This window comes from Vipera ursinii (assembly GCF_947247035.1).
Source record: "Vipera ursinii genome assembly, chromosome: 2".
Lineage (NCBI taxonomy): Eukaryota > Metazoa > Chordata > Lepidosauria > Squamata > Viperidae > Vipera > Vipera ursinii.
In genome coordinates, this window is record NC_139513.1 from 109,213,226 (window position 1) to 109,238,394 (window position 25,169).

A 25,169-nucleotide genomic window follows, 5' to 3' on the forward strand; every position below is an offset into this window, starting at 1 on the left:
GTTGTCTCTTTTCATACATGATGTACAAACTATCTCCAGATATTTAACATATTTATTATTAAAAGATGTTGCAGTATCTTTAGTTTTAAATGTCAATAAAATGCATAAAGATTATTTATGCATTTCTGTAGAGTTAAAGATATTAGGGATATTTTCAGATGGTCCAACCCCTCCCAAAAGGTGAGACGGAGACCATGAGAGCAGTCATCCTAGAGAGGCTTACCTGGCATAAATGATAACCTGGGAGCCAGATTAAGTTGCTTGTGAAAATAAACAAGGCTTCATCTTCGTTTGTTAAAACATCTAGATTTGAACTCTTTAGTTCTTCCTATGGCACAGATTTTATTCAGGTTTTCTTGTGTATTTGTTTCTTAATGTTTAGAGGGGTTATGTTTTGCTGTGCTGTCTGATGTTGTATACGTTTAAGCTGCATTCAGTGAACTTCCCAGAAAACATATAGCTTTTTGGCTGTTACAAAGACAAATAAAAATCGGGAAAATTTTTCTGTGCCATTAGAGGAAAATAGACGTGCCTTTTGATTTGGTGGTAAATATGGAGTAGCTTTACATCCTGTGATCATTGCACGTAGAAAGGTCCTTTTTAATTAATATTTTAATGTTAATTAACGAAGTACAGGTACATATAACAGCATTAAAGGATCAATACAACCTCATAATTGACAAGTACAATAATAAAAAGAGGAGGAGAAATAATATGTAACTGCAAAAACTTTGTATTGCTCAAAAGTTTTTTTCCCCTTTTCCCTTTGTTGAAAAAAATTCTTAAGATTACAAGCACGCACCAACCATCCACCACTGCAAATTAGTTGTAGATTTCTCTTTCCAGTGTTGATTCCTTTAGCCAACTCCCATGTCTTCCTCTCTATTTTACCTTAATTGATTCCAAGTAGGATAATAGCCAGGAATATAGGGGACTTCAACTCAGAGCTATGGACCCATATTCAGAATCCTGTTGATTCTTAAGCACAATCATAACAGGGAAAGAATCATTTTTATCCGTTCCAGTTTCTGAGTTGCATCTTAAAAAGGGTGATTGTTATAACTAACCTTTATTGAAATTCTGTGATGCATCTCTGAATAATGCAGATAGAAACACTCTATAAAAAAAACGTGCAACTACAAGCAGAGTTTTTTTAGAATGTATTTAATGTATGGAGCATATCTAACCGTTGCATGACGGGACAGTGCTACCTAAAGTGTGAGGAACACAGTGCATAACTGTACAAATGTATTTAAGATGATGGCACATTATTCTGCTTTTATACTTTTACACCAATATAACCTTTTGATAAATGCTTGCAACTGAAAGTTGAAGCATGGTCCTCTTTAATTCTTATATGCATGAATACTAGATGTTCCAAATGCATCCATCATTATATGGCAACATTAATGACCTGTGATGGGCTACAGTGTGGCTGATGTATTGATTGTTAGAAGCTACTGTCTGACTTGGTGTGTGAATCAATTTCCCACTCATGCGAGTTGGATTCTGGGGTTTTATTTTCCTATGTGTTGTGACTAGGCTTCATTTTTTTTAAGATTCAGAAGTACATAATACAGCTTTTGTGTACTTCCACCTGGCAAACTTTTGTGTGATGAAAGGGGTTGAGATCTCAGTAAGCTATAAGTCATTTTTATATGATGTCCTGTTGCAGATTTTTTTTGGACACCCCCGCACAATCTGCCTGTGTAAAGCTTTAAGTCCCGACTCCTGCTAGGGAATTAATTGCAATTACTATCCATTTGGATAATTACTGTAAAGCAGCTGTCTTAAGCTGGATAGTGGGTCCGAAGAGGGGGATATGTGAGAGAGACAGACAGGGACAAATAGGTGTTAAATGCTGCTTCTAGACGCTTTTTCTGCCTAGGAGAGTAGCAAGGAAGGAGCTGTGGTATAAATGGCTTTACAATTATTTATGTACCTAAATTGCCGAAAGCTTCTAGGGCAGGAGCCAGATATACTTTCCAGTTCTCCTTCTGGCTTGGTAAAAGAGAATGACTGTGAAAAGCAAAATGGAAATGCTTGAAGACATTTGTTTCCCAACGAGCTGGTTTTAAATCGTTTGAACACGTTTATAGATTTTCATTTGCGCACTTGCAGCATCTTTTGTAGATGAAGGTATTATTTTTCCATGATGGCCATAAATTATATACAATGCTAGAGGGAATTTCAAACTTTTCAGGCCACAGAACCTGTTTAAAAGAAAATCCTAAGAACCCCTGAGCAAGAGGAAAAGTTCTGGTGATGGAGAACGGTTGCAATCAAAGTGAACTTTTTTCCTCTTTTTCATTTGGTTCTTAGTCTCTCACAGAACCCCATTTAGGTTCCACATGATGCAATTTGATAAAATTTGCTCTAGGGCAGGATAAATAACCATTTTTGTAACCTGATTACCAGTAGGATAGGTGGTGGTAGTCCAAACCCCCCAGACTTTGTTCTGGGGGAAATGGGAGTCATTTGTTTAAAAAGCGCTTCAGTGATCAATCACACACAATTTTGCAGTATATTTTTTGGAGCAATGCCTTTGCCATTTTAATTTGGTTCCATTTCCTCCTGTCGTTTCATACTTCACTGGAGGGGAAAACTTACACAGTAGAGCTGGGCACACAGTTTCAAATGTCTTGATAGTAGGCAATTCCTCTGACATTTTGCAAAGAAAAGAAAAGAGTCAAGCAAATTTTCAAGAGCTGAACTCCCTTTGCTAGTAATTTTAATATCGCTGTGGAAAGGTTCAGTAGGAGGAAACCTATATGATTAACCAAGACCAGACAGCTAGAGGGAAGGTTCTAGCACCAAGAAACATTGGCACAATATCCGTCCCACTTTGTCCCTAAACAAGTACAGAAATACTTTCTTCAAATCCTTTTCCGAAATACTCCTCTCCTTTGAAAACATTTCTAAAAGAAATTCTCTTCCAAATGAAAAACTGGCAGAAAAACACAGGTGAATTTCACTGTCTTATAGTAATAGTGAGGCTCTGTAGCCCTGGCTATGCTTCTTGAAACCTCCCACAGATGCCAGCATAGAGTAGCTGGAAGACCTTTGTGAGTTACGCAATTAGCTCCTAGTGCCCTTGTAAATTTAGCAAGCAACCCTTATCCCATCTGTTTATGGCATGAATTGAGCTTTTAAACCTCATTTCCTAATTACTGGACAAGATCCAGCAACCCCACTTGAACCAATCTATTCTAAGCCTGCTGGTGCTGGAGAAAAGGTGACATCCAACAAATAATAACACTTCTATTTTTTTTATGTAGGAAGCAGTGCAATGGGTATATCACTTGTTTAACTATCTTTAAGTAGGCTATAGCAGGTGAACTAAGCCCTGCTTGATCGCCCCCTTTTAAATTAATATTGCAGTGGCTTAAACGAGAAGGGGGCATAAAATGTCAGTTGAAACACAGCGCTTAGTATTTTTTGACAAATATTATCAAAATACTTTATAGTCTTCAGTTGTGAATGTTAGAGTTTCTATTGTTACAGAAAGGGAACTAAGCTACTTTAAAAGGATTGCATACTGAGTCTGTTAAATGGAAGGAAATTTTAAACCTCCTTCCTAGATTTTACTCAGTGTACTACCCCTTGGCCTATGTGTCTGAATCAATGAGATAGTCCTTCTGTTGCATTCAGGGCCTACATAAAAATAATAAAATAATCTAAACATACTTATTTTGTTTTAGTAAGTACGTACTTACAGAAATGGTAAATGCAAAAGAGTTTATCTGCAGGATAAACTATAGCGCAGGCAACTGAGTTAGTTTCATCAGCAACATGCTTCTCCAGTCTATTGTCCTCTGCTGGTTTTAGACTTCAGTTCCCATAATTGGGAATTATGGAAACCGGATTTCCCAGAGCTTGACCTCAACATACTGAAGTTTTCTATTACATTGCAGCAAACTTGATGAGATGCTGCAGCCAAGGATAGCCGGATGGTAACATTCATTGATAAATAGGATTTCCATAGGTTGGTCCTGTTTCTAAGATGTACACCTGATTTCTGCATCTACATAGAATACAAAGGAATGAAGTAGATTGGGGGTGACTGCATAGAGAGGGCAAGGAACATGTCTGTTCCCACTCCTGATGTCTTGGGGGGGAAAAATCTATAAAAAATTTGTATGTAGAATGAAGGCTATTGCTAAGCACATTGGTTTGTGCTTAAATTGTAAGCCGCCCTGAGTCTTCGGAGAAGGGCGGGATATAAATGGGATTAAAATAAATAAAATAAAATGTAATTATGCACTAAGCACACATTCATTTGAAATAATCATTAAACCACTAGGCACTTACTGAAAATACTTTGGATAAAACTATCTTAGCATTGCTCACTAATAATGGATATTTTTAATCATAAGAGTAACTCTAAAATCAGACCATAGAGACATGTAGTTCAGTCTCCTGCTCTATGTTGTGACCAACCAGTTCCCTTGAGAAACCTCCTAATCACAAGCCCAGCAACTAGCATTGCATACCTATTCCCTCAGATATCGCAATAATACGTGACAATCATGACTGGTAACCAGCCATTGATAGTTCTACCCTCTGTGTATTTTCCTAACCGGACACCATTTGATTCAAGCCAAATGTCTGAAGAACGTTGAATGGATCTCATCATTTAGGGCCACTTCAACAACAGGACCTCTTGCTTCTCTCAGAAGAACAAAACTGCTATTTATTTTATTAAATTGTTAAATGAATCAAAACGTTGTGGTCACACTGCAGTAAAATGGTCAGCTGCTGATGCCATTTTTTAAATGGAACTAACCTTGAGGCATTGCACATCACTGCAAAGTTGTAGATACTTTGTGGAAGATGTGAGTTGAACTGCTGGGAATCATCTGAATTGGAGCTTTCAGCCCTAGAGTTTTTAGGCTACCCTGCTGTACTTGGAACAGAGAGAGATGCCTCTGTGGAAGAGCTAAATTCTCACAGAAAATCCATTCAATAGGAAAAGGTGAAATGCTGCACAGTGTATGGGTAGTATTAAGCACTATTTGTCCTGAAGTCCCCTTTAACACACATGTGAACTGTTTGTGAGACATTCCCTGGCACTCAAAATTTGCACTTTAACTTAGAACTTACAAAAGGGACTACCACAAAACTGATTCTTGAGCTGAACACTCAAAGGGAACAGAGTGTTAACACCTACAAGTGTGGCAGTTGCCCTAAAGCCCCTATAGTTACCGCATGCGAAGACAGAAAAAGCGGCCCCCATTTTCCTCAGAATCACTTTTAAGGGCAACTGTCCATTTGCTTTGCTCTTCTGAAGTGGGCTTCTGTAGGCCTGGGCATTGCTCCTGGGTGAAAGCACCTTCTGCATGGACCTTTCAGGAAAGCAGCTCTGGAGTCGTGCCTGTCCATTTAGTCAAGGTTTTCATTATCTGTAAGAAACAAGTGAAAGGCCCACATCTTGCTTGGTGCCAAGAGAAGGAAGGACAACCTGTTGAGAACATCTCACACGCACATCAAGAAGAATGTTGAGAACACAGGGTCATCGTTCCTGTCCTGAGGAAGCCAACAAGGATGGGGTAAACAGTCAGGCATCCGTGGACCCATCTGACTTACTTGTTGAAATCTCTGTGAAGATGCCTCCCTCTGTTCTGTCATTCTGCAAGGTGGTTATTATGGACACATTCGGGCAAACCTGTACAAAATATAAGGCATATTGCAAGCAAGCAGAATATGAGCACCAGAACACTGCTAATAGTGGTAGATACATTTAAAAAAAAGCAAATATCTGAACATTTGCTAATCTGGTTCTGCTTTTGGGTTTCCATTCTCCTCACACTTTTTCACAACCCCTTCAGATTAACTCCTCTAATGCCAAACCAAGTCTGCCCCCCCCCCAATGTTGCAATGCACTCACACTTTGCTCTCCTCAAGGCAAAGCCAGTCTTTTTCTACTGACTTTTTCTTTGTTGCATAGGGTAACAACTGGGGGATTTTAGATCCTTCATAGCTTACTTCTAATGCTCCCTCACCCACCCACCCCCAGCAAAAGAAGCAAGCGTGACTGAGCGCTTACACTTAAAACAGGTGCTACTTTTCATAGTATAATCTAATTGCAATTGTCTCTCTTTCTTACTGCCTCTCCCCAAGGAAGTTAGGAGTCATAGAAACTTGTGTTGGGAAAGGCCAAAACTAGCTTGTGCTAACAAGGCTCCAAGGCCCACAAAACTCCAAGGGCCCTGGTTTTCTGCTAGTGTAAAAGAAAGGATCCAGAGCACATTACAAAGGAGCAGAAAGCAGGAGTTTCAGAAGAAAGCTCTTCAACAGGAAGTGGATGTCAGGAGCATCTCAGGTAAGGGAGCAGATCACGTCGACGGGGGGGGGTGTTGGAGTGGGAATTTCTATGCTTGGCGTAAGGAGAAGGGCCAAATCCGATAGGTCTTTTCGTTTGGCACAATGACTTATCCGCCATCTGTAGCAGATACTGAAAGGGAGAAAAGGGTTGAGCATCTTGCAGATGGTGCACAAGAAACCAGTTGGTCTCAGAAAGGAAGATTTACATGTTGCAGTTTTCCAGGGATGTCAGGTGCGTTGGGTTCATCCCCTGAAACAATATCCAAGACAAGGAGGTTGGCATTAGAAAGAAGCCTGGAAGGACTGAGCAGGGCTCTTAATCCTGATCTGTCTCTACTCAACCATGGTTTGTTTGTTTTTTGAGGCCATCACTTCAGAGTCAGATCATCTACTATCAAGTGAGGCCACATCTTATGTTTATGTTTGTGTTTATTGGACTTATATACCGCCCTTCTCCCGTAGGACTCAGGGCAGTTCACAAGGAATTTAAAATAACAATACACATTACAAAAGTTAAGAACAATTAAAATAATTAAATTTAGTCCTTGAATAAAATAAAACCCCTATTAAACTCCAATTAAAACCCAATTAAATAAAATTACAATTAAAATTCTCAGTCCTGGCCAGAAAGCTCAAAGAGCCAGGTCTTCAGGTCCCATCCACATCTGATCTGGTCAAAAGCTTTTCACAGAGGAAGCAACTCCAGAGTCACTCCACTCGGATTATATTCTGAGATTTGGCTACCAACTGCTGCAGGTGCTTTACCAGGGAGCAGAAAGCAAGAGCTGTATTTCAAAGGCCGTTCTTTATCACCAGTGGTCACAATGGCAGAATAATAAGATGGCGTCTCAGTGACAGTTTGAAAGAGGGAGAGGTTTTTCTAACTGGAGAAAGAGCAGGAGGTAGATAGGTTTTCAAGGAGAGAGGTAAGGTAAGCAGGTATCAACTCTCACCAATTCTGTTTTCACAGCTGACACTTTGATCTTCCTTCCTTCCTCCTTCCTTCCTTCCTTCCTTCCTTCCTTCCTTCCTTCCTCCCTCCCTCCCTCCCTCCCTCCCTCCCTCCCTCCTTCCCTCCCTCCATTTCTTCTTTTCTTTCTTTGCCCTTTGCATTTCTCTGCCAGAACACTACCTTTCAAGGCAGATTTGGTTCACAATTATCCCGTGAGAGTTCTAGCAGGGCAGGGACTTGAGCCTGAGTTTTCCTGGCAGAGTCTCCTCACTCAGGCTGCAGTGCTCTAACCACCCCTCCACATTGGCTTTCCTCTCCTAGGTGATGAAGAAGAAAAGCAGCTTTGGAAATGCAAAGTGTCCCACGGAAGTTGTTCCTCTATTCATTCAGGGCCCTCTCCATGCCTGGCCGGCCTTACCAGGCTCTTCCCAGTTCCTTTCTTGGAGACTATGACAGCAGCATCCGCTACGCCGGCACCAGGACACCCAAGGGACTTCTTCTGTAAGTCATGGTGCACCTCCCAGACATTTCTGGGTTTTCCATCATCTAAATCTGCCTGTGGTATCTCAGTGGAACCTGATCTTGATCACTCTCCTGAACAGGTTGCCATTAGGGCAAGCACCCCGCTCCCCATCCCAGTTATGGAAACCTGTCCTGGGCTCTGATGCCAAGATTGACTGGGCATGTTGCCTATGTTGCAATATGCTCCGCTTAATTTAGAGGCAGTAACAGGTCCCATTCCTGAGCTTGCAAAGCTGTATTAATCTTCTGGCATCTCCCTGCCCTCAAGGTTAACTGCCGCTTGCTGACCTCTGGAGCCAACCAACTGAGCAAATCGACTTTTGACGCTCACCAGTACTTCTTCACACAACAGCAGCAGAAAACTCTAGTCTCCTCTGTTCTATTCCTCTGTCCTTGTCTTTGTTTCCCCACCATAGACCATTGTTCCTCAGCCTGGACTAGAACATATCTAGAGGACACAGATTGGGAAAAGCTGCTATAGATCTTCCCTAATTCTTACAGTCACAAACATCTCAAGATCATGGAAGACAATTAAAATGAACGTTTATTTATTTATTTATTTATTTATTTATTTATTTATTTATTTATTTATTTAATTAGGACTTATATACCGCCCTTCTCCCGTAGGACTCAGGGCAGTTCACAAGGTTTTTTAAAAACAATACAACAAGTTACAAAAAATTAAAAACAATTAAAATGATTACACTAACCTTGAACTAAAAACCCCAATTACAATTAAAATACAATTAAACCCCAGTTAATACTCTCAGTCCAGGCCAGAAAGCTCGGAAGAGTCAGTTCTTCAGGTCCCGGCGGAATGAGCGAAGATCAGGGGCAGTCCTAAGCTCTACAGGCAGCTGGTTCCAAAGGGCAGGTGCACCCACAGAGAAGGCCCTCCCCCTGGGTATTGTCCACTTTACCCAGTGGGCATGTAGTTCACCCGCTCTGCTAGGGGTTTTTTCCCTCTGATGCTGGTTTTTGGTCTGCAAATACGTGACAAAGTACAGGGCTGGTTCTACAAATTTCCTCCTCTAGATTTATTTATCCCCATATCCCTCCCACCCACCACCACTAAGGAAAGGCAGGAAGTACCGAATGGTTCTACTGCCTAAGACAGGGAAGGTTGTGTTTCAGAAGATGCTCTGGCTTTAAATCTGACAGAGCAACATCAGTGTTGCTGGCCTACTGTATTTCCAGTGAAATGTTTAAATTTAATTTCATTAATTTAATTTAATTTAATTTAATTTAATTTAATTTAATTTATTTAATATATAATAGAGATGGGTAGGAGAAAAGAAGGTGGGTAAGCTTGGGAAGAAGGAAGTGACCTGTTCATGTTCAGATTGCTGATAAGCAATTACCAAGTGAAAACAGGAGTCTGTTTGATTGCCACCCAACTAATCCAGGCCAGTTACTTCTTCCTGCTATGATTGTGCGAAAGATTTGTTAACATACCAGGCCAAATATCAAAACAAAAGTTGGCAGTGACTTTTTACACCTTTAGGGAAGTTGGCAATTTTATCTTTGCTTTACAAACATAGCCCTTTATTATGGAATCATAAGACTTGATACCTGGCGGTACAGCCAAAGATTATAAGTCAGCTTGAGGGCCAGATTTTACAGCTTGCTAGCCAAACAAACAAGCCCCAAAAGCAGGGCAATGGAATTTTCTCACTTGGGAACCAAATCTGTTGGATCTCCCACCAAGGAATGCCTTCAGACTCTCTTAGGATCAGGACAGGACCAAGGCAAAATAAGATTTGGAAGTGTTACAAATCAAGAGTACTCCTTTTGTAATATGACGCAACTATGCGCAGAGATATGCATCCTCCTGCACATAGATCCACAGTCCCTAATAAAGAATATTACAATTATTCAGGATAATCTTTATGCAGATTATCGGGGCCTGATGGACAAAGCAGATTGGATGCCTGTGTTATTAAATATGAATTTTGATCCTGTGCAGAGAGAGTGGGATCGTTCTGGGGGTGTGGCCTTGAGCCAAGGAGGGGGCTTAGTGTTGCCACTCCATATAAATCACTAAAGCAGGATCAGGGCAGCCAGAGGACAGGCAAAGTCCATGTGCTGAGACATTCCACACAGTCAACACCAGAGCAAAGGAGCTTCATTGGTAGGGAAGGAGCCCATTTTGAACAGTCATTTGAAAGAAGGGTTCCTCACAATGACAACAGTGGAAGCCAAACCTGAAGAGGAGGACAAAAAGGAACCAGACTCCGTGTCAGATCCTGCTTCAGAGGCAGCAACCCCGCCAGCATCTGATTCATCAAGCAGGGTAAGGTTGACGCTTGTGCAAGGATTTGAGTCTGTCCAGTTCTCCCACTGCTCTGGGACCAGAGGCTGGTCAGTGTTAGGGTTGGGCTTTGAGGGAGGACAAGTGCCATGTATCAAGGCCATGAGCAGAATTCAAAAGAGCAGGATTTGGATGAAGGCAGAAGTGGTTATTTGAAATCTTTTTTGGGGGGAAAAAAGATGCATCACGAGTCCTGGTCTGGAAGCCCTGGATATCTCCAGTTGAGCTGATTCTCAACTGCTGCTTGTTCTGCCCTTCTCCCTACTCTGCGTTCCCAGTTGCCTCCAGAATTCCCATCCTGTTCATCAGCATTCCCTGCAAATAGAATACTGGTTTTCATGGTCCTCTTTCAATACGTATGACTACATCACCACTAACTTAATCTTCAATAGCTAATGGTCTGTTTATGTCATCCATGCAGATAGATTTCTTCTGGGAATACTGATTGACACCTACATACTCTAGGCTTTTCTCTGAGACCATCTTTTCAGTTGCAGCATTTTAAATTAAAAGAGTGTGAAAACAAATCCAGGAAGTAACTGTGAAGGAGGTATAGCTGAAAAATACCAGAATGTGATTTCTGCAGTTAATGAGGGCGGTTATGTCTCTTCCAGTAGAGTTTGCTATCCAGTCACAATCTTGATTGAAATTTCAAGGAAGAAGAGGCTCAAAGTTGCCATCAACCGGCAGCATTTGGAGAGGAAAACAGACAACCCAGTTATCTGTTTTCTATGCTCCCCACAGTTGGAAAGTGCATAGTATCTCCATTTTGACTTAAAATAAATATTTCTAAATGTGTCATATTTCTTTTCAGGGAAATTTGGAAAGTGCCTAGTATCTCTATTTTAATTTAGAATAATGATTTCTAAATGTGTCATATTTATTTCCCCAGGGAAATTTTCATAGCTTCCACCCCAAAATAAGGGTACCAAATATTCATACACAAAATCACAGAACTGGAAGGAGCTATTTTTGGCCTTTTTCTTGCAGGAATCCAAATGTTGCTTTCCCAAAAGGCTGCTTATAGAATATATACAGATCCCTTCCTATTCCAACTGGGTTGCCTTAAAAGCTTTCATTGGCTCCAAAACTTTTAACTGCCCTGCAGGAGAGCAATTTTTCAAGAAGGATCACAGAAGACAAGGGGGAATGACTACCTTTTCCCCCCAATTCTAAGCAATGTCTCTCCAGCCTACCCATAAATTAGCTCTTTCTCATACTGTACACATTTGTGTTTTGCACTTTTCCTCCTCGGTTGCAGAACATCACACTTTGTCCTTGTTCAGTTCCATTCTGTTCATTTCATTTCATTGTTCATGACTGTTTATACCTTTTTGACACTTCTCTCTTTCTTCGAAGGCATTGTCTACTCCTTCCAATATAGTGTTATTTGCAAATTTCATAAGAGTTTTCCCAATACCATACTCCAAATCATTGATGAAAATGTTGAAAGACGCGGGGCCTAGGACAGAGCCATGGGCACATCTCTCCATGTGTGTACTTGGTTGTAGAGAAATCTACATTAACTGGGTGATCTGGGACTTTTCCAGTTTCCTATATTTTCAACATTTACAGTAAATGAGGTCAAATCTTGACAGGAAAGGAACAGAAGAAACGTTAACTGCCCAAAGCTTAGTTATTTCACTCCTTTTGCCCTCTTCAGTTCTTTAGGAACAATAGTTTTTCTACAATAAATATAAATATACATCGGGCATCTATTGGTGTTTGAGTGGAGCTCACATCCATATGCAGTTCAGGCTCTAAGATGTCTTTCCCAACTGTAATACTGGGTAAGTGTTGATTTAGGTGACCAGTCTTAAACAATGCTAGGGAGGAAAATCTGGTGAACATATATGCAGATCACTTTTACATTTGTTCAGCCAACCGATCAACCTTCTGTAACAATTAACTCTACCTCTTGAAGTGAAGCATGCTGTTCTACTATATATGACTCTGAATCATCTGCATTGATTGCCTACAATCCTTCAGAGCACTGAACAAATCAGCAATATGTTTAATATCTTCTCAATAATAGCTACTAGAACTGTATATGGAACGCAGGTAGATGAACCCAATCGGATAGGAATTTTGAGATGCCCGGCTGTTCGCCGGCTCCTTGTTCTGCCACAATCATCATCTCCATAAAAAGCAAAACTGCCTTCAGTCTGCCATTTCTTCCCTGGAAGCAACTAGCACACCTAGGAATCTGTGTTCGATGATGAACAGATGTGGATCTCTGAATTTTCTACAGGAATATTGATGGAAAACGGAACTGGTTTACCTGTTTGCTCTATTTATACTATCAGGCAAAAAAAAAAAAAAACACCATGCATTTTTCTTTCCAGGGACCATAATAACTAGTCTGCCTCAGGTCACTTGATTTAGGGAGGAAAAGGAAATATTGTTTGCCATTCTACTTCAAGCAAATTATTTTGTAAAGTCTCCAAGATGTACTTTGGAACTCCTGAATTTGCTCTCAGTGTGAAAACAATTCTAGCAATGTCTTCCTTTATGGTCTCACCTCCCTACTGGAGCATTTCAGGCAGTGCTGAGTAAGGTGATCAACCTACACTGTTCAGGTCCATTATGACTGCAAGATACTCAAAGGGCAGAAAATATATTCTACCGCTTTCCTTACTGACATCTCAAGGGGAAGAATGCACTTCAACTATCTTCCCCCTCAAATCCCTAAAATTGTTCTCTTTTGCTTTTGCTTGTTTCTCTTCATTCATTTTGTAACTTTTTCATCTTAGGCAGTCGTGTCCTTATTCTTGTAGATACACAGCTGCTCAGTGCTTTACAATTTCCCCTTAGCAGCTGGAAATCAAAAATAGAAGGTATTGTATATAAAGGGAATACAGGAACTCATTCATTCACTTTCTTTCAGCAATTTTTAGAGTTTTACCTCAATATTCTGGACTAGTTTTTTTATAGTTCCTGGGACAGGATTAACTATGTATGAAGTAGAGCAATGATACTTTCTTTCCGAGACACACTTGTAGCTCAGAGACTCGTCCCAAGCACCTCATATTATGTTTTTTTATGTAAATGTGAGGCATATAGCTCTTGACTTTAGGAAATGTAATGGCATGTGGGAATGATTGGGAAGACAGGAGGAAGAGACAAGAGCTGGACAAAGGTCAGATAAGAAACAAATGACTCCACAGAAGGAATGATAATGCGGCAAATATCTCAGAAGGGACCCTTCCTAATTTCTTGGATGGTAAAGGCAAAAAGGGTAGTGATGTACTTTCAGACTTGCAATGCTCAACAAAGTCAGAGCTAATAGTTCTGGGAATGTGGGAATGAACTTGAGAGTAGACGGGAAGAGGTGCCATCTAGGGAACAATCAGATAAAAGATGGGGAGGAGCCCTTAGCTGAATAATGGGCAGAGAAACAAACTAAACTTATCAGATGGTAAAAAGAGACAGCAGGAGATTCAGACTTGCAAGTTTCTGTTAATGTAGCCTTACAATAAAGTAGAACTGGCTAATCTTGTGTGTCCTGTCTGGTCTTTTTGTGAGGCTGACAGTGTACTTCTTGTCTGGACTTTCTTGCTGAGCGACAGAAATAGCAAGTGCTGAAAAGGTGAAGTAGTGGACCAGAGGAATGCTGTAGATATAATTTACTTGGACTTCAGTAAGGCATTTGATAAAGTAGATCACAACCTATTGCTTGATAAGTTACAAAAATGTGGGTTAGATAGCATCACCACCAGATGGATTCGTAGCTGGCTGACAGGCCGTACTCAGCGTGTGGTCCTCAATGGAACTGCATCTACATGGAAGGAAGTGTGTAGTGGGGTGCCCCAGGGCTCTGTTCTGGGCCCAGTGCTCTTCAACATCTTCATCAACAATTTGGATGAGGGGATAGATGGGGAACTCATCAAATTTGCAGACGACACCAAGCTGGCAGGAATAGCCAATACTCCAGAAGATAGGCTTAAGATACAGAAGGATCTGGACAGACTGAAACACTGGGCGCTATCTAACAAAATGAAATTCAATGGTGAAAAAACTAAGGTTCAACATTTAGGCAGGAAAAATCAAATGCATAGGTATAGTATAGGTGGTACCTTGCTCAATAGTAGTAACTGTGAGAGAGATCTTGGAGTCCTAGTAGACAATCACTTCAATATGAGCCAGCAGTGTGCTGCAGCTGCCAAAAAAGCCAACACAGTGCTAGGCTGCATTAACAGAAGAATAGAATCAAGATCACGTGAAGTACTAATACCACTTTACAATGCCTTGGTAAGGCTAGACCTGGAATACTGCATCCAGTTTTGGTCACCACGATGTAAAAAAGATGTTGAGACTCTAGAAAGGGTACAGAGAAGAGCAACAAAGATGATTGGGGGACTGGAGGCTAAAACATAGGGAACGATTGCTGGAATTGGGTATGTGTAGTTTAACGAAGAGAAGGGTGAGGGGTGACATGATAGCATTGTTCCAATATCTCAGGGGCTGCCCCAAAGAAGAGGGAGTCAAAGCTATTCTCCAAAGCACCTGAAAGCAAGACAAGAAGCAACAGATGGAAACTAACCAAGGAGAGAAGCAATCTAGAACTAAGGAGAAACTTCCTGACAGTTAGAACAATTAACCAGTGGAACAACCTGCCTCCAGAAGTGGTGAATGCTCCAACACTGGAAGTTTTTAAGAGGAGACTGGACAGCCATTTGCCTGAAATGGTATAGGGTTTCCTGCCTGAGCAGCGGGTTGGACTAGATGACCTCCAAGGTCCCTTCCAACTTATTATTATTATTATTATTATTATTATTATTATTATTATTATTATTATTATTATTATTATTATTATTAATTATTATTATTATTTAGAGCAGTAGTGTGAAACTGCCAGCCCATGGGCCGGTTGCATCATGTGGAGGCCGCGCCCGCCCCAGCTCTAGCAATGCAAAAAAAAGTCATGATACATCACATCATGTGACACAGCGAGTTTGACACCCATGATTTAGAGCAACTAGCACAGTGGTGGCGAACCTATGGCATGCGTCCCAGAGGTGGCCCTCTCTGTTGGCACATGCGCCGCCACCACCAGCAGCAGGTCCATCAGGGTGTCACCACCACCCAGAGCAGGAGCCCCGCTCAGCACAAAGGAGGCGAATGGCCAACTAGCAAGCTCGAGTGGAGGTGGTAGAGCAGAGATCACCAACCATTGTCGATTGGTGGACTGGAAGAAAAGGGACGGGGAAGCATTTTACAATCTCAGAAAATTAGAATATTGTGAAAAGGTGCAATATTCTAGGCTCAAAGTGTCCCACTCTAATCAGCTAATTAAGCCATAACACCTGCAAAGGGTTCCTGAGCCTTTAAGTGGTCTCTCAGTCTGGTTCAGTAGGAATCACAATCATGGGGAAGACTGCTGACCTGACAGTTGTGCAGAAAACCATCATTGACACCCTCCATAAGGAGGGAAAGCCTCAAAAGGTAATTGCAAAAGAAGTTGGATGTTCCCAAAGTGCTGTATCAAAAGCACATTAATAGAAAGTTATGTGGAAGGGAAAAGCGTGGAAGAAAAGGTGCACAAGCAAGCAGGGACGACCACAGCCTGGAGTGGATTGTCAGGAAAAGGCCATTCAAAAGTGTTGGAGATTTTCACAAGGAGTGGACTGAGGCTGGAGTCAGTGCATCAAGAGCCACCTCACACAGACGGATCCTGGACATGGGCTTCAAATGTCGTATTCCTCTTGTCAAGCCGCTCCTGAACAACAAACAACGTCAGAAGCGTCTTACCTGGGCTAAAGAGAAACAGACCTGGTCTGTTGCTCAGTGGTCCAAAGTCCTCTTTTCTGATGAGAAACCAAGGACCCAGAGTCTGGAGGAAGAATGGGGAGGCACATACTGCAAGATGCTTGAAGTCCAGTGTGAAGTTTCCACAGTCTGTGTTGATTTGGGGAGCAATGTCATCTGCTGGTGTTGATCCACTGTGCTTCATTAAGTCCAGGGTCAACGCAGCCGTCTACCAGGAGATTTTGGAGCACTTCATGCTTCCTTTCGCAGACGAGCTTTATGGGGATGCTGACTTCATTTTCCAGCAGGACTTGGCACCTGCCCACACTGCCAAAAGCACCAAAACCTGGTTCAATGACCGTGGGATTACTGTACTTGATTAGCCAGCAAACTTGCCTGACCTGAACCCCATAGAGAATCTATGGGGCATTGCCAAGAGAAAGATGAGAGACATGAGACCGAACAATGCAGAAGAGCTGAAGGCCGTTATTGAAGCATCCTGGTCTTCCATAACACCTCAGCAGTGCCACAGGCTGATAGCTTCCATGCCACGCCACACTGAGGCAGTAATTGCTGCAAAAGGGGCCCAAACCAAGTACTGAGTACATATGCATGCTTATACTTTTCAGAGGTCCGATATTGTTCTATGTACACTGCTTGTTTTATTGATTGCATGTAATATTCTAATTTTCTGAGATTGTGGATTTGGGGTTTTCATGAGCTGTACGTCATAATCATCACAATTATGACAAATCACAGCTTGAACTATCTTGCTTTGCATGTAATGAGTCTATCTCATATATTAGTTTCCCCTTTTAAGTTGCATTACTGAAATAAATGAACTTTTGCACGATATTCTAATTTTTCGAGTTTCACCTGTATTTATCTGAACTATGAAACAAGTTGTACTTGGTAACACATTTTTTAAAATTCATAGTTACTTTCTATTATTTTAATCCATGCTTTCAGCAGCTGTTTTAATTACAGGAAGTTTGTGCTTTTATCATTCAGATCAAGCAGTAGTTCCATGAATCTCTAAATTGTCTCTTATAATTCAAAAAAAACAAACAAAGGGCTTATCATTTGAGAGAGGTAAGTGACGTCTGACCTCAGCCACATAATTTTTCATTGTTAAATGGAAAATTAAAAAATACAAAACCCAAACCCCATTGATCTGTAAATATGCAATTTAACGTCCTGTAAAAGCTTAAGTTCTCAGAGAAAGCCTTTGGCAGATGAAACATGGATAGGCTATTAAGATAAATGATAAGTCACTGTGAACTATACCAGCTCACTTAGGTTTGTCTAATACACTCCATAATCCCTAGACAAAAAAAGGCTAGGAATCATTTTAAATCTCTTTTCTATAGGGGCTAGTCAAAGGGTAAAAATAAATGCTGGTGTTATTTTATTAAATTACTCAAAACCAGTAGACTCATTTTTAATTTCTTCTATCCATAATTAATTTCTTCATAAAAATCAGTCATCTTGATAGGTTACTTATCACATCAACCTTTGTCTCCAAGCACAGCTCTGGCACCAATTGTTTATGGCAAAAAATCTGTTATTTATTATGACAGGGAACTGTCCTGAAATTCTGTAAACGTGTAAAATGGGTACATGCAGATGCAGGAGCAGGAAGGATAACCCTTCCTCCTCCTCCTCCTCCTTCTCCTCCTCCTCCTCCTCCTCCTCCTCCACCTCCTCTTCCTCCATCCTTATTCAAATGAACGGTTTATCCATGGACATCCCAAAGTTCATAGTCTAAAAGAGAAAGACCAGGCCATTTGAATAATAATAATAATAATAATAATAATAATAATAATAATAATAATAATAATAATAATAATAATAATAATAATAATAATTTTATTTATATAAAATGAAGATATACCTTGATGTGCCTGATCAGGGTAGGCAAAAAGGATCCTTATTCATTTATTCACCTCCGTCATTGGAATTCATTTGTAGGCTGTGACCTCAACTTACAACCATTTGTTTAGTGACTGGTTGAAGTTACAACAGACCTGAAAAAAATGACTTACAACCTGTCCTCACAATTATAAGCACTGCAACATTCCTAAGATCACATGATCAAACGTTGGGCACTTGGCAAACAGCATTTATATGCAACAGTTCCAGGGTTACAAGATTGCCCTTGTGATCTTCTTAGCCAGCTTCCAACAAGAAGTCAACGAGGGAAGTCAGATTCACTTAACAACCATGCAATTCACTGAAGTTGAGTGATTCATTTAACAACTTGCCAAAAAAGGTCATAAAATTGGGTGCAACTCGCTGAACAACCCCTTGCTTTGCAACAGAAATTCGGGCCCCAGTTGTTGTTTTAAGTCAAGGTGTCAATTAATCGGAACCACGACACAAGGACTACCTGTATGGTCTTATTAGTTGCGAAAAAACCTAAATGAAAGTGTAGCAGCTACACCTTGCTTCTAAACACTTAGAACATAACATAATTTGTTGAAGCCATTAAAGGGTTACCATCTCACTCGTGCTTCAACACACTTGATCAAAAATTAAATTCCAATTATATAATTCTGAATAAATTCTGATATGTCTGAACATGGTAGATTGGCCCCCACCCCATCCCCTGCAAGTCAGATCTGGATTCTAACATAGAGTGTTTGGGGAGAAAGATGCCTATTTTTATGGGGAGATGTCTTGTGTTATTTTGAATGGCTAAAATACATGAGAATTCATATGTAGGTTTGCTTTGATTCTAACATCTTGTAGATTTTTCCCAATAAGGCAGATTTGATTGTGCATTTGGGATTCCGCCAGAGTTGATGCACAGCCTTTCTCATACATTTTGGTAAGATATGAGGAAGGATAAGAAACAGCTTATGGTAAAGGATAATGAGGACCCAGATTGTTGGGGGCAATAAGCTGACTTTGTAATAATGCCGCTTGGGGGGGTGTGTGTGAAAGCCCTAATAAGCAGGCATATACATAGAATGAAGGCTACTGCTAAGCTTGTAAGCTGCCCTGAGTCTTTGGAGAAGGGCGGGATATAAATGGAATAAAAATAAAAATAAATAAAATAAAAAATAATTGACCATTGTTTTTCAAAAATCTGCATCTTTTGCAGTAAGAAGTAAGAACCTTCAGTTGGACACTATATGATGGGAGAGTTTTCCAACCTAAATCAACAAAATATCAAATAATCATCAATACTGATTGGTATTTAATAGTATTTGGAAATAATTCATGGTTGTAGTTGTGCAAGGAGGAGGTAAGCAGGTACACCATCATTCAAACTTTTCAAATTAAGAATTAATATTTCTTCTTTCCTAGACACAGTTGTTAAATTCACATAATCTGGATCCCAAATTAATCTTTCTTCTGGATTTACAGTATAAACAGAGGCTAACAAGCCACCTCAAGCCCATTATTTATTAGTAAAGCATACAACTTTACCAATGGCCAATTGTATACCATTTTGAAAACAAATATTATAGAAACATTACTGATTCCCAAAAAAGTATTCCATATTTCTATTCTAAAGGCAGTGTATCTACTTCCCTTGCTCCAGTATTTTCAGACATGTTTGTTACTCTGGTTCTGACAAGGTCTCCTGCCACGCGTCTCCCATTTGCTGTCCAGCTGTTTTAAGTCAAAAGGGCACTCAAGTAGGATCTTTGGCCCTTTTTCAGAAGATCATTCATTCTAAGCTCGTCCTCCTCCCACTGGCAGCTCAATGAATGATGGCTCTGCCTTATATAAAAGACCCCTTCCTTCATAGAAGATCATGCTCCATCTGCTTTAGTTATTGTCCAGGGGATGATAATAGCATTAAGTTGATCCCAGTTTATTTTGCTTCGCCATTTGTCTCCAGACATTGAACAACGAACATAAAGCTTAAAGCTCACTTAATGAGCAAATGAAAACATCCTTTGCTTTTATTTTTTTCTTTGCTTGTTTGAACCTAAGGTTTTAAAAGCAAACTCTTGGTTTTCCCCCATGCTTTGTTTTGTAAAGAGCTGTGAGCCTTTTTTCTGATGCTACATTTTGCAAAGGGATATGATTAAGAGATGAGTCATCTTCTATAATCTACTTTTGGGTAAAACCTCCATATAAGGACCAAGTTGGCGGGGGGGGGGGGGGAAGGGCTTGTGTTTTACTTCCAAATGTCAGTAGAATCAGAAAGTATGTCATCTATGCAATCTGCATAATTTCAGTAATGACGTTATTAAGGAAATGTTGTAAAATATGCACTTGCAATAACCTATACCACAGGTGTCAAACTGCTATCCCGTGGGCCAGATGCATCATGCCAAAACTGCGCCCACCCTGTTGCCGGCAATTTAAAAAAAGTCACGATATGTCATGACACGTGACGTGACTTTGTGAGTTTGACACCCCTGACCTATACCATCTGCATAATTTACACAAACGATGTAACGAAAACTAATACATATTTCAACTACTTTGGATGCATCTGACCTGATGGCTACTCAGGAAAGTATTCTGATGGAAAGTTTGTCCATTACATCCAAAGTCTGCTGAATGGAGGGTTATTCAGTCAAAGGTTTACAGTACTTAATACATTATTAACATAAGGAACATAATAAAATAGAAGAGCGAGCCAGTGTCTCACCTTTTACAGACAAGCAACCTTAATTTGTATCATATGAATCATGAGATTTGCCATACTTGCAAAGGTATGGCAAGGGCTTCTGCCAGCAGTAGAGAGCTTGCAGCCATCTAGACGTTGCTGTGTGCTGTACTAAAAGTTCTGGTCACCATTAGCCCTGCTGTTCAGGTTATTGAGTTGTGATCTAGTCACATTTATGAGGCCAGTGGTCTATAGCATGTGCTTTGAATACCCAAATGCACTACAGCAGTGTGCATATATGCAAAGTCCAAAGCTCACAAAAACTCATACCTTTTAGTAAAAGTTGTTAAGACAGAAAAGGTGCTACCAGATTCCTTCTGAATAAATGGTAGTGATCTTTCCATCCAGAGATGGCACGGTATTTTAGTACTTTAGAAGTCATCGTCACTCCTCATTCATTAAGTTTGAAAAGGCAAAGGAAGAATACACAGATGAGCACAAAACTCTTATTAATGGCCTTTGTAATTCAATATCATATCAAAAGGTTACATCAGTAAATGTATGATTCTGTCTTCCTAGCTGAATCCTTGAAGTGAGCAACGTTAGAAAGCTACATAGCTTTGCTCCAGAGGTTGATGACAAAGACTGGCCTGTGGAAAGATTTTTGTGAAATTAAGATAGGTAAGGTTGGAACCAACTGATAATAATTCTTATTTTTCTGTTACAGTCAGGGTCTCCGGAACAAGAAGGCTTCTTCAATCTGCTGACTCATGTGCAGGGAGGACGTATGGATGAGCAACGCTGTAACATTCAAATTGTACATAGCAAGAGTGGCTCAGATCCTGAAAAGAGTGAGTTCTATAAGCCAGAGGTCCCCAACCTTTTTGGCACCAGGGACCGGTTCAGAAAGGTTTTTCCAAAGACCGGAGAGTGTGTGGTTTTGTGTGCTGCCTGCATCCCATGGATGGGGCTTTGCTTGCTTGTGTGGCCCGGTTGCTGGCCTGCTGCGGCCCGGTACCAGTCCATGGTCTTGAGTGCAATTGAGATCCCCTAACCACTGGCTCTGTTTTTCAAGGGAAACCATTTCCAACATTGCCTGGGCATTTCATCCGATAAATAAAGATTCATTGGCTTTCAGTGACTATATGGATATGTCCATGTGGGGTGTTTTGTTTGCTTGCTTGCTTTTCATTTTTTTATGTATTATTTTTCACATTTTGAACCGCCCGTCTTCCTCAGATCCTTAATCTATAAGTAGGTTACCGTTGTCTTCTTCTGAGACATGATGATTATTTTCCTGGTAATCTTCATTTAACCCTGCATTGTGGTTTTAAAATCAGCCAAAGTTAGCTAGGAATTCTCACATCCATCAAATGTAAGCAGCAAAGATGCTAAATGGACAAATGGCAATGTTTGACATACTGCAGAATAGTGGCATCTAAAAAAATGAAAAAAAGAATGCCAGTCTTGCTGTCCTTCAATGTGCCATCCATTGATACCTACTTTTATTTCTTGGGCCTGCAGAGAACAGCCCAAGCCCACCTCCCGAGATGGACAACTTAATGGAAATGCTGGCTCATACACAGAGCCGACGGATGGACGATCAGAGGGTCAGTTTCAACTACCTTCCTGGTTTTCAGAATAGTAACACCAGCAGCCTATCAGGCTCCGGAGCCACCAAGGTGAGTCTCTCCAAAAATAGATGTGGACGGAGGTACAGGGTGGCCATTAAAACCTGCCCAGACAGTAAAAAAGCAGAGTTGATAAATCACTCTAACGGGCTAGGTCACACACTCTGTTCTCAGAAGACTTTTCTTACTAAGTCTGGAAAACAGGCAAAGGAAATCCTAAGTACAGCGGTATCTCTTCTGCTTTGTTTAAAGTGTTCCCTAATTCTGCAAAACTCTCAGGATGGGCCATGTAATGGAAAATATGTAAAATATCTTGAGAAGGACAAGCACACACCTTTGCAGCAAAAAAAGCAATGGAAACACTCTTTCCCCACCATCATTTAGCAAACATGACAGAAACTTAATATATTTTTCAAGACACTAATAGTATAAGAAACAGCAATTCATCTATGGAGCCATCATGTTTACACATGTGCATTTTGTATGTGTGTAAAAAGATACCAGTAGTACATGTGTAAAAAGGAGCAAGGCTTTGATCACAACATATCCCATCTTGAATTTTTTGGACAGTCTAATGCAGACATGCCAAACACAAGGCCCGGGAGCCAGATCCGGCCCGCGAAGTGGTTTCATGTGGCCCGCGAAGCCATCCTGGAAACAGTGAGGGAACGGCCCCCACTGCCTTGGCCCTGGCCCTGAGACCCTCCTTCTGCCAGAGACCCTCAGATCTGTCCCACTCCTGCCCAGGCCCCCATAGGCACCCTTGATGTGAACGATGTAGAGCTGGCCACGCCCACCCAGTAGGCCATATGCACTTTAGCCACGCCCACCCAGTAGGCCATGCCCACCCTGGCCATACCCACCCGGCCCCGAGGGCAACCGCAATGCTGATGCGGCCCTCAATGAAATTGAGTTTGACACCCCTGGTCTAATGGATGGGTTTCCCTCCAACATCATTTCAAAGTTGTTCTCTACCTTTGTAAAGTTACACATCAGGAATCTGCAGTTTAGTTCAAATGCAAAGTCTTTTTTTTTTGTACAGGTTTGGCTTGACCTAAAAAAAAGCCCTCCGGTGCCCAACTAATGTTTCCTCCTGGCACCATCCTCGCATTCATGCATTAAAATTCATGAGTGTTTCCTGTCTGACCCATAGAGTAGAAAACCTATTTTCGAAAACTTTTCTTGGCAACCCTGGCTTCAAGGGCTGGCCAAATAGTGTTACCATTTCATTAGCACCTATGGGGATCAAACTACTGTTTCTTTTTCTTTTCCTCACATTATCAAGAAGCTTGCTTTCCCTTTGAAGTGGGCATCAACACTCTGATCTCAGTTAAGTCAATACACCCAGAAGGCAATGGGACAGACAGTTGTGCCTTGAGCAAAAAAAAATTATGTTGGTAAATTTCTTTGGGGGGGGGAAGTGTATTTGTCATAAAAGTCACAATGTGCTTGCTGCACGAGAATCTCTAGTGAGAAATGTGCATTAACTATCAATATGAGAGGATTCATGGCACCCAGTCATAGCCTCCCAAAATTCTGATCTGAGTTGATTCTATCTGTGTATGCCTATGCTTGTGTCTGCTTCTGCCTAGTCCGGCCACTCTCTGCAGAGGAAAATTCTCCTGGCTTTTGTTGTGTGATATCATCCTGTCTATTTTCTTCTTTGCAGAAATGAGAGATCCTCCCCAGCCCTCCTTGGGAAAGCAGGAGAGAGACACCAGTGTGATGCCGCTAAGCACGTGCTGTGCCCCTCGCCCAAGATCATCCCCTCGCTGCTGTATCAGCCCTGCGCATTTACTGCACATGCTCTGTGATTCTAATAAACACGTCCAACCGCTCCCTCCCTGTTGATTTCCTTAGTAGACCTCCTAGCCCATCCTCCTTGCCCAGGATGGGCAAGCCACTACTGGTGGCTTGAAGAAGATAGCTATTTCTTGCTACCCATATGTATAAGCAAAGCAAAAATGTGGATAACATTGCTACTAATTCTGTCTGCAACTCAGGAAATGGTAAAGAATACATACGAGAATTCCGAATCCCACTTTCTCCCTCTAAACAAAAAGCTCTTGCTGCTGGACTAGATAATTGGACCCAAATTCCATCAAAAAGAAAATGACGCCTCTGGTTCAGTTTCATGTCATAGCCTAGAAAACAAATAAATTGATCCCAGTAAGCCCTGTTGGAGTCCTGATTTAAATTCCCTGTATTAGATGGGGCAATGACACCTGTTCTTATTAGATGGAAAAGAACCAGAAAGGGTACTGAAGGAATAGCATACTAAGCCTTGGTGGCGCAGTGGTTAGAATGCAGTATTGCAGGCTAACTCTGCCGACTTGGCAGGAGTTCGATCCTGACCGGATCAAGGTTGACTTAGCCTTCCATCCTTTTGAGGTCGGTAAAATGAGGAGCCAGATTGTTGGGGGCAACATGCTGACTCTGTAAACCGCTTAGAGAGGGCTGTAAAGCACTGTGAAGCGGTATATAAGTCTAAGTGCTATCTGCAAGGGCATTAGTGGGCACAAATGACTAAATGCACATTGAAAAGTAAGCTCAGCCTGCAACACAATTGCATGTAACACCCTGAGGCAGGTCTGAAAGGAAATAATTACTAGGTCTCAATGCAGATTTTATCATTGAGACAATCCTTGTGACTTGGAACAAGTCAATAACTGCTTTCCACATGAAATCTGCATACATTTTCATGTATTCATCATATATTAAAGGAGCATTAAAAACAGGAAGAAAAGTGCAGAGGAGCTAAAATCCAAGCAATAGGAGTGCTCAGGGAAGTTCAAGGTTGTCAAACCTCTTCCATTCAAGAACAAGGTTAGCCTTGGTTTGAAAACGGAAGCTTCTTGGATGAGAAGCAAAATGTTTTCAAGGAAAAAAACCAAGAAAGTCTACTTATCTTTTGGAAAACCACCTTTAGGTTCTCCACCTACTGTTTCCTTTGTTTCCAGTTTTTCAAACCAAGACTAACCTTGTTCAGCAGTTACTGGAAGAGGTTGATAGACCACTAATCCCATATACCACTGTTCCCCAACCCAGTTCCCCTTTAGAGTTACTGTACTCCTATGAGTTAACTAAGTCTTAGGGCTGTGCTGCACT

The 25,169-nt window shown here is 41.0% G+C and overlaps 1 protein-coding gene across 1 annotated transcript; it reads left to right on the top strand.

Moving 5' to 3' along the window:
- The first annotated feature begins 9,889 nt into the window (after window positions 1-9,889).
- On the top strand, window positions 9,890-23,830 carry PCP2 (Purkinje cell protein 2). Its single transcript, XM_083356882.1, has 4 exons — window positions 9,890-10,091; window positions 21,158-21,281; window positions 21,955-22,112; window positions 23,731-23,830. The coding sequence occupies exons 1-4, from the start codon at window positions 9,981-9,983 to the stop codon at window positions 23,734-23,736; spliced, it is 399 nt and encodes a 132-aa protein (XP_083213008.1). The 5' UTR covers window positions 9,890-9,980; the 3' UTR covers window positions 23,737-23,830.
- The last annotated feature ends 1,339 nt before the right edge of the window (window positions 23,831-25,169 follow it).